Here is a 10,746-nt window from a genome sequence, read left to right as displayed (position 1 = left end):
ATGTATCTTGGCATAAACAAAGACTGCCCTGAGATGTTCCCTTTCAAAGCCAGACATGGGGGTGCAGAGGGGGGGGAAGGGTTGTTGCAGAGTCTCTTTGAAACTCTACAGTACAGTATTTGGCACTGTGGCACTTGAGAGATTTTTCTTTGGGTTTCACAGTGACAGTGTTATAAAATAAGTTCATTATCTTTTTATTTTAACAAAGTATATAAACAAATAGGCAGAAATTGTAAGAACTCACTAAAAATTGTTCTGTGTCAGTACTACGGATTAAATGTCCTGGCTCTGGTTTTCTTCACCGAAGACTCAAGTTAGCCAGCTGCTTCTGCTGCTGCTGGCTACAGAGGCAGCTCACCCCGCGACTGCGAAGACGGGCCTTTTCGTGGGTGCGTGCACTTGGCAAGCCTGCTTCCCACTTGTCTGCCAGGGGACATGCTGGGTCTTCCTTGGGGTTGCCACCCCAGGATGGCTGGGCAGAGGCAGGATTTCCACTGCTGTCTTTGAGCAGCAATTCTTCTCTGGCAAAGGGCAGCTCTAAAACCTGCTGTTAGTGATTCAGAGCTGCCTTGGGGTACAGAGATGTGGAAGTTGCTTGGGGAAAGCATCAGGCTGCCAAAGTTATTTGCACCTCTATCTCTAAATAAAACCACCTCCAAGGAACAGGGAAATGCATCAGGCAAAAGAAGCTTCTTAATTAAGGGTGACTTTAGGAAATTCTGCTGTCCTGATTCTCCCTTTTGTGGGACATAGAGCTGCCGTTGCACCTCCACAGAGGAAAGGTTTAGTAAAGCTTTCAGTACAGACGTGGTAGAGGACTATGCTGATAGGAGGTTTAATTAAAGTAGTTTATATCTACTGCAGCAGGTATTTACTTACTTTCTTGGTTTACAGCAAGCAGACTTCAGATAACGTAAATCTTTAGAAAGAATTAATCCTGATTTCCACACAAACTTTTAAATGGATTTATTTTCTCTTTTTAATAATTGATATAACACATTTAGCTTTTAGTTAAGAATAATTTGTGAAATAATTCTGGTCATATTAATCAAATCCTAGCTCTGAAATAATGAAATACTTATGGCCTCTGGTGGGTTAGCATGGACTATAAAATGTGCTAAATCAGAGACAAGGAAAGCTTGAAATAGCTTTTATGAGGTAGCTTGAGGGAAAGCTTGATATAGTTTTTGTGAAATAGCTTGTATTTACCATTTAGTGCTCACTTTGCTAACGCCACAGATTGCATTTCCCCTTGGTAAGAATAAAGAAATAAACACTCATTAATTTATGCAGCTGAAAGATTAGCGTGAGCGTAAGTATCTTCTTCAAATAGAAATTCCTCCCTATTTTAATTACTGGTAACAACTCAACGTGCTCAAAAGGGAAGAACTTTAGCATTTAAAATTTACTATGCGCTTTTTTTCTCTGCACCTTTTGCTGAGGAAAGGGACTACTCTCTATTTCTTTGCACCAGCTCCCCTGCCTTTCTGACTCCCCTGCCCAATGACATAGACAGTACTGGTCTTTGGGTTGGATTTAAAGGAAAAGATACCACAAGGAGGTGGTTAAATGATTTTTGTACCCTCCTAACAACCCTGTAAGGCTTTTCGCATAACACACAGGATGACTAAATCGCCCACCAGGCTCCCAGCTCCATTTTGACCTCCACAGACGCGGCTGGTGCAGGCAGCAGCTCTTCCACAGAGATGCTGCTGCTCACTGACATGGCAATTAAATGTTAATGGGCCCGCTGAAGGAAAGCCGAGCTCTTTCAGTCGGTGAGGAGATTGGACCAGCAGGGTTTCAAACTGTGACACACAGAATATTGAGTAGCTGTAATAAAAGCTCAATTATCTCGGTGCGGATCCTGCCTGTGAGCAGGGTGATGAGCCGATACCGTGAGGAATCAGTCCCGCGTACAGCAGCTATATACTTTTATTTCAGGCGCTCAGATGACGCAACAACGCCCACAAAATAGTTTCGTGTCACCGTTTTCCAGCTCTATTTGCTTGCAAGCGGGTCGTCTCAGAAAGTTGCTCTGCAGCAACCGCGGCCTGCGCCGCCCCGCACGGCCGAGCCCCCCCCGGCGGCGGTACCGGCCGCACCTAACGGGTCACCCGGCTGTCCCGCTCCTTTCTCCGGTGAGATGAGAGCTCCCCCTCCCGAGGCGCCATAGCCTCGCTTCGTCGAGCCCCGGCGCGGCCCAGGCCCCTCGCCCGGCCAAAGCTCTCCGCTGCCCGCGCCGCGTCCCTCACAGGGGGCCACCGCAGGCTGTAGGGCCGCTGGTACGGAACGGGCAGGGTGCTACCGCCTGTCCCGGCAGGGCCGTTCGGCTCCCCCCAGCCTTTCAGGCAGGTATCTGCCACTGTAGAGCACTGGCAAGCCGGCTGTTCCTAACTCGGGTGTGATCCGCGACCTGGCACAAGTCCCCCCGCCCCGTGGGTGTAGGGCGCTCCGGGCGGGGGAGGGAGGGGGCCGGGCGGCTCTGGGCGGTGGCACCGCATGCGCAGGAGGCCAGGTGCCTGCCGGCTTGTGAGGAGCCGGTAGCATCGCGGGCAGCACGGAGTCCTCATGGTGCTGTGTCAGGGCGGCGAGGCCGCCACCGCTGCTCCGGCAGCGGGCGGGAAGGAGCCGGAGGTGCCACTGAGCACGGAGGACGGAGCGGGGCCGGGGCCGGGGCCGGGGCCGGGGCAGCCTTGCCTGTGCCCAGCGCCCGGTGTGGAGGCGGCGGGCGCAGAAGAGCGCCGCGTTTGTGGCTGCTGCTCGGGCTTGCCCTGGCCGCGCTGCTGCAAGCCACCCGGTGAGGAGCGGGGGGACTCTGGCAAGCGGGGCAGGGGGGCAGCGCCCTCCCGGCTGGGCTGCCCGCTCTCGGGGTGACATTGCCGGCGGGACAGAGGAAGAGGAAGCGGCACCGGGGCGCCCCGCACGCGGCGGCGGGGCGCGCTTGGGCCGCCGCAGAGGGCGCCCCGCACCTGTGCCGGCCCCGCTACCGGCTGCCCGTGGGCTGCAGCCTGGCCATCCCCGCGTGCGGCGGCTCCCACCTACTGCCCGGCGGGGGAACACCGGGCCGACCCCGTGCGAGCGCGTTCGGCGTCCTCCTGCTCCCCCTCCGCTTTGCTGGGCAAGCCGGTTCGCAGTGAAGTGGTAGTCGAGGAGAGCGGCAGCCGCGCCACGGCGCCAGCCCTTGTGCTTGTACGCCGGGCTCGGCTCGGGCCGGCTTCCCGGTGCAGCCCCCCGGGAGAGGGCAGAGCGCTCGGGGCCCCTCCGGTCGCGCCCATGCCCGGGGCGGGCTGCTGCTCGGTCACTGCTACACGTAGAGCTGTGAGGGCTGCGGTAGCGGTTGTCCCTGGGAGAACAGTACTTCCTGTTGTCAAAGTTTTAAAGTAAGACTGGATAGGTTTGGGTAAATCGAGGTGCCGCCTGGCAGCGCGAATTTCTGGCCACGTAAATATGTTGAGAAAGGGCGTGAGTGCTGTTCAGCAAGTCCACATGCTTGTAACTAGTACTTCCGTGGTAATTCTTACCTTGCTTTAGTGTGAAAGTACTCCTTGTCTTAGCCTGTGCCTGGCTTCTTGGTCATTTTGAATCATAAAAGCCACAAAGTTACTGTAAAATACTCAGGATGTTTTTGTAAGCTCAGTGTGGCTTCCTTTTGGAAACATAAAAGCCTTCTGAAAATAACTTTTGAATTTGTTATCTGAAGTACTTCAGCATGTCTAACTTCAAAACAACTTCACTGAAAATGTGTTTCTAGTTAATTATGGACTATTATTGACTTAACAGCAGAAAATGGACAAAACGGAAATCTTTGTTAGCCAGTGAGTCATGGAGAAGCCAAAAGAGATACCATACTTCACCAGTGAAAGTCACAGTAGTATCACTTTCTGAGGCAAGATGGGGTGGAGGGGGTGGGAATTGACATCCTGAGAAGTGCATTTATTCACTAAAAAGTACCTTTTTTATATTAGTCTGTCTAGCAAAATGTTAATATAGTCAAAGGCGGAACTTTATGAACCATGCCCAGGTCTTGTCTGCATAGCCACAGTTAGTTCATACACAGGCTGATGTTCTCCTGGTGCCTTGCTGAAGTCTGAGAGAGCTGAACTACAGATGACCCTCTTGTGGCTTTCCTGCCAGTTTGGGAAAACCATCTTCTCACTGACCATATAGCTAGTACTCTCTTGCCTCTGCTACTCTTCTCAACATCATGTATGTGAGAAGTGTAATTCTCTTCACTATATGTGTTTTGCAAATACATAAACTGTTTGCAAGAAAGCATGGCATTAAAATGCAAACAAAAAGGATTTACACAGAAAATGGTGTGAAGTGAGAGACATTTGATTAGTACTTAAAACCAGAATGGAAGACTGTTTGAAATTCTTACATGTGGAGCTGACCAGGGAATAAAATTGGAAAACCAAATCTGAAACCTGTAGCCATTCAGAAAAGAGGACTCAGGTGCTACTTTAAACTTTTTTATTTTCAGACTGCTACACTTTTAAAGGAAAAAGTGTGAGCGTGTGAGTATTTTGGTGGGGTTGGGTTAGTGTTTGAAGGCTCAATATTTTTGTGGGGTGGGAATGTCAGCTTAACCAAACATCTCCTTAGAACATATTTTGAAATAAGTATTCTTCAGTATTACAATTCTTATTTTGAACTTGTGCCATTTTATTTTTAAAAGGAAATAAAACACTTTCTCATCGCACTGAGTACATGCTTTTGCAATATGAGATGTTGATGGTTTAACTTCTAGTTTGAGGGTTTAAATTCTAGTATTACAAGCCAGTGTTTCTGATAGGCTTGGAATATTGGCTAGTTTCCTTCTGGTTTTCTTTTGTTCCTCCAAATCCATTCTGGGTATAAGATCCTTTGATCTTACAGTGCTTTAATTTGATTTGTTTTCCATTTCAATGCGTCCATTATTTATATTGGCTTTTTTCTGTAGCAATCTGATGAGCTATCTATCCTACCTGAAATAGTTAATAGTTGTGTTTGTTAATAGTTCTGTTTGTGCTATGTTCATCCATAAGCCAGCCTGGTTTTGGATTTCCCATTTCAGCCATAGATCCTCTTGCTTTATTACTAGAGATGTTGATTTTGCAGTTCAGTTGCATGACAGCATGGAATAGGATATTATGTAATCAGTGAAAATTTTTAAAATTCACTCTGTTTCATCATTGGTAGATGTCCCAGCCTGTTTTTATGTAACTAGCTGTTGCTAAATAGAAATACTTTTATCTAGTAGAAACTGCTGTTCATTTTCAGCTGTAGTGTGGCTGATTCCTTGGAAAGCAGGCCACCTGCCTACTTTAAATCAAATTGCAGTTGTAAAGCCTGGGTCACCAGAACTGTTGGAGCCAGAACCAGTGCTATACATCCTGTATCAGCCCATTATCTCTGCTCTAAGGTAGTATGAAGCAGTTTCTCAGCCCCCAGTGCAGATCTCAAGGAACATCAAAATGGTTTGTCACAAGTTTTGTTAGTTTAAAAAAAAAAAAACCCACACCCAAAAGAAAACAAAACCCTCTCCAAACTTATTTAGTTGCTAAGCAACTCAGAGCCCTGCCCTGATGATTATGTTTTAGAGGTTCCCTCAGGCGCACAGGCTCCCACGCTAATCTGAGACGAAGCACCCTTTTATCAAAACACTACCTCAGGGATTCTTGATTTCAGCTTTAGAGGGTGTTGTTGAAGTAAAGGTAGATCCCAATGTTTTATGCAGGTAGAAGGAAAAGAGATAGTGAGGAACTGTCCCACTCAGATTTTTCTATGGTGTTCACCTCTAGGTTCAGTGGAAAGACCGTTCCTTTTATGCAACGGGAAAAAGCAAAAAAAAGAAAAAAAAAAGCAGGAAATAATAATAATAAATAAGGAAATAACAGAAAAAGCAGGTTTCTTGGGAGACGTTGAGTTTAAGAACAGTTCACTCTAATGATTGGTTAGGCCTTTTCAAACAATTAAGGATGGAGAAGATGTGTGGAGTGAGGACGAGTATGTCACTGAAGTGGGCCTAAAGTAGTGAGGAACCATTAGACTTGGGAAACTACTTCAGAAAGAGAAAGCACGATAAGTAAGCATGAACTAAGGCTTTTGTGGAACTGTGATAGGTACCAGTACTTTGAACCAGGCCTATGATGCTTTAAAATTAGTCATGTCAATTTCTTCTGCTTAAAAATGTTTATCTGAAGAAAATATTTGGATTCTTACAGCAAGATGAACATGTTATATAAAAGGCCTGGGTCAAATTTTCGGTGATTGATCTGCAAAATAAATGAGGTGTATCAGAAGTGAGGCCCTGTACACAATTTTTACTTCTCTGTGTTTGTGAGAAAGGAAATGAAGTTGTTGCTTATGAACCTTAATTAGCTGACACAATAATCAGATCATTCTCAGGTAGTAAGTTTCACTGTTTTGGAATCTGTCCATGGACCATTTTCCAGTGAGTTGTATTTATTGGTCCTTTGGGTGGTGGTCGGAATGATATGACTAGTTCTAAAGTCAATCGCCAAACTAGTCAGGTGCCTCCAAGAAGTAAAACCTACTAATTCATGTAGAACTGAGAAGTGTAGGAATGGTTTTGTACCCAAAGTGTTACAGTTCATTTCTTATATCTGGTTTTAAGAAAAAAAGAACCGTGGTGTTCCGCAAAAGGTATTTTCAAGGTAGGTCTGGTAAATACATGTGAAATTTGTATTGGTTACATAGGCCTGTAGCCACCAGAATGGCTACAAATATGTGGGGCACTGCAGTATGCAGTTATTAACTGGAGTTTATCTGTTGCAGGAACAAAGAAGAAAGCTGCCTGTCCAGGACTTGGCCTGTTTTACACTGTACTGTCTGCCTTCCTTTTCTCAGTGGCCTCTTTATTTCTTAAAAAAATAGAGGATGTACATTCAGTAGAAGTGAGTGCATTCCGATGTGTTTTCCAAATGGCATTCGTTCTTCCTGGTTTAATATACTACAAGTAAGTGTCACTAGTACTTAAATTTTTTTATTAAAAATTGATATGCAGTCATTGTCCACTTAAATCAGGTTGTGATATTATTTTAATTCAGATTTCAATTGCATAATTGCATTGGTTTGGATTACTTGATAGTTTCTTAATACAATTCAGAAAATGGAAAATCTTTGATTCCCTGAATTTTAGATATTTCTACAATTAAATGTATTGATCTTCCATGAAGTGGTGGTTTCAAAACAAAGAAGAAAAGGAACTTTTAGATACTCCTGAGTTATTTTAGAAGCAGAAAATAAATAGCTGGAAACATAGCTTCCAGACTCTGAATGTAATTTGAGGTGGTGATGAGACTGTGGTCAGGTAAAAATATTCTGACATTTAAAATAAGTTCATCATCTAGAAAGCTGCATACTATTAAATATGATTGGATAATCGTTGTGAAATAAGCAAGTCAGTGACATTAATGTGACATTTCTGTTTTTCAGAACAGGATTTTTGGGACCAAAGGGTAAAAGAATTTTTCTTTTCTTCCGAGGATTCCTTGGCTCTAGCGCAATGATTCTTCTCTACTATGCTTTCCAAGTCATGCCACTAGCTGATGCCACTGTTATAACTTTTAGTAGTCCTGTTTTTACATCGTTGCTGGCGTGGATCTTCCTCAAAGAGAAGTACAGTTTTTGGGATCTTCTGTTTACTCTCTTCGCAATCGCTGGAGTGGTTCTTATTGCCAGACCACCATTTCTGTTTGGGTCAAAAGTTACAGGGATTGAAGGAAGTTACACAGATCACCTTAAAGGAACTATAGCAGCAGTTACGAGCACAGTATCTACAGCTTCAACTATTGTTATTCTAAGGAAGGTGGGCAAATCTGTGCATTACTTTTTGTCAATTTGGTATTATGCAGTCATTGGTTTAATTGGATGTGTTATAGCATTGTTTGTTATGAATGAATGGCGTTTACCGTATTGTGGAAGAGACAGGGTTCTTCTAATATTAATAGGCATATTAGGGTTAGGGGGTCAGATATTTCTCACAAAGGCATTACAGATAGAGAAAGCTGGACCTGTAGCCATAATGAAAACGATGGACGTGGTGTTTGCTTTTATTTTACAAATTCTTTTTCTCAATCATATACCAACTTGGTGGACTGTGGGGGGTGCCCTTTGTGTAGTAGCTAGCAGTTCTGGAACCGCCATTCGTAAGTGGCGACAAAGCTTAAAAAAAACTAAGCAAAATGAAATCTAACAATACAGACACCAGGCCATTGCAGAAACAAGCAATCTTGAAATACATTTACTATATTTATTTTTATTTATTTTAAATATCTAATTTACCAAATTGTAGCACCAAGTTTTATCCAATCAAATGTTGATTTACAAAAATAAACATGCCAAAATTTAAGATGTCTTAACAACTGATAAGGTATATCCTTTTCTTTCTCATGTTAAGGCATGTATATATGAGAAGTAGTGAGAAAGGTAAAAGTTGCTTGCTTCCTATTAAAAGTGGACAATAGGTTTTTTGCTTATGTTTTCCTAAAATTTCTGATTCTCCACTTCTTACACCCTTTATTTATGTGAGCAGTGGAAATCAGTCTTCTCAGCTTATTTAATGCTATTCTGTACTTGCTTACCAGAGAGATTGTAATACAAAAGTTAGAAGGGAATGAAGAGTTACAATCCTATAAACATCTAACTTTTATAGAAGATATAAAGCTTGCACATTGACAAGCTTTGCAATCCACTCCCCTCCCCACCCAGATGCCAAATGGGGATTTATTTTTAATTTGGATTCTAGAAGAACAAAGGGTATTTCATCTTTCCAAGTAATATCAAGAGAAAATTAATTTATGGAAATTATTTATCAGCTTTGCTTTCTTTTAAAAAGAGTTTAAAATGTTTGCACTTGCTTTACAGACTTAATGACACCCTAATCCATTTTTTAAAGTAGGATTTTTCCCAGTAGTCTTTAGTTGCTGCAGTCTCGGTGATGAGAGACAACAATTGTATACCACTCGTAAATAGCCATTTCTTGTGGTATGGAATGTTATGATGTAGCTGCACTTTTCTTTATTCTATGCAAAAGATTATATTTTTTAGGTATTTAATACAGATTATTTAAAGTGATGCTTATGACCCTTTAGTGTAGATTTTCTTTTTATACAAAAGTTTTTTGTGAGACCAAGCTTGTCGTCTTGGCCTTCATAAAGTTAGGAGGACTTACAATACAGCATTTGCCTATTTCCTAAGAGTTTACAAGTGTGCAGAGCAATTGCAGTTTCACAGAAGGTGCAGGTTGGCCGAGGTCGTAACAGAGAATCTACAGAACAAGTTTGAGGAGAACTTGGTATGAGACTGGAGCTGCGCACGCGTATCTATAACATGGATCCACACTACATCAGGCAGTGCCCTTCATAATTTGCACTTAATCACTTCTTTTGCATATCTTCTCACTTTTATGGGCTTTATCTAGATAGCAACAAACACTAAGAAAAAAGGTTTCTGTTATTGATCTTAGCGTGCTTCATGTTTGCAGAGGAATAAATGTTGAATATCGGGGATTTTTCCAAATGGAGCCTTATGCACCTTTTGGTCTTGTCTCAGCAGTGCTTAAAGAAAATTTTATGTTGACTCTTTATTTGATCCTTTGTATCATGAGATAGTTTTCAGTTATTTACTCCAGTGTTTTTCCAAAGGAGAATGCTATGTTCTGTGGACTTGAAAAGTTTTTCTCAAAATCACTAAAGGTGGTGGATGTCTTTTTATTTTTTTTTTTTTGATACCTGTCAGGTCACCTTTTTTTTTTTTTTACCAATAAGTTTTGAATCCCATCAGAGCAGATCCCTCAAGTCCCAAAGGACTGGAATGTTTATAGTACTTTGGGGTGCATCTGGATATGAGAAGCCATCTTTCTGCAAGACTCTGTATGTAAACCACCTCCCTGAATCTCATAGTTTGTGGATGTGAGCAGATTCCAGTTGACTCATAGAATAGTCCCTATTTACAGCTGCACAGTCTCCACTTCTCCTGAAGGCTGAAGTTCAGCTACTGCTGACCAGTTCAGGAGTAGCATGAAACTGTTTTCATTTCTCCTTAAAGCCTGATGTAATAATAAAATTCCAGTTTGGCACCCAAACATACTTCAAATGATCCCAGTTTATAATTTCTTCTGCTGCTCAGCAATTGCTGTCACTGAGCAACAGCTTTCTTGGGAGGGGAAGGAAAACAGACTACATTTTTTTACTGCTTCACTTCATGTTTAACATGCATGTGTTTGAATTGACAATTAGCAAGGTGTGGTTTCGAAGCAGTTCAGATTGATGTCAGCTTGGGTTGTCAGTTAGTCTTGCACCCTTTTTGTGCTTCTGCGGTGAGCTGGCCCTGCGAGCTGATCAGCTACGTAACTTTTTAGTAAGGTTGTTGGAGAGGGCAAAACCAGAGTAGCCTGAAGCTGATGTCAGCGTGAAAGCATGAGGAAGAAGAATTAGTTAATAGCTTAAATTTCAGCATATGAATGTTGGTTTGTCAGTACAGAATAAAAATAATGTGGAAACCTATGCTGAAAAATCTTTAGGTCAGATGATTTCAGTAAATTTTTTTTATGCTTAGCAGAGACAAACAGGCACCTAAAAAAAGGACTGTTTTCTTGCCCTTAACACATCAGAAAATACAAAGATTAAGATGACCTGAAATAACAACCTGATAAAGTGATTGGCAATTTTTCTCTCAAGTTCTTGCAGAAACTCCTTCCATACCTGTAGTGCTAAAACCCCCAGATGATTGTGGCTT

General features: G+C 42.9%; 1 protein-coding gene across 1 annotated transcript; it reads left to right on the top strand.

Annotated features, from left to right (window-relative positions):
• Window positions 1-2,453: 2,453 nt before the first annotated feature.
• SLC35G1 (solute carrier family 35 member G1) lies at window positions 2,454-8,203 on the top strand (the record flags this gene model as incomplete). The annotated part of the gene is made up of 3 exons (XM_084265126.1): window positions 2,454-2,800; window positions 6,784-6,964; window positions 7,444-8,203. The coding sequence occupies exons 1-3, from the start codon at window positions 2,572-2,574 to the stop codon at window positions 8,201-8,203; spliced, it is 1,170 nt and encodes a 389-aa protein (XP_084121252.1). The 5' UTR covers window positions 2,454-2,571.
• Window positions 8,204-10,746: the final 2,543 nt, after the last annotated feature.

Source organism: Gallinula chloropus (genome assembly GCF_964237585.1).
Source record: "Gallinula chloropus genome assembly, chromosome: 5".
In the NCBI taxonomy this organism is placed as follows: Eukaryota; Metazoa; Chordata; class Aves; order Gruiformes; family Rallidae; genus Gallinula; species Gallinula chloropus.
The sequence above is the reverse complement of the archived record's forward strand: the minus strand, read 5'-3'. Positions and strand labels throughout refer to the sequence as shown.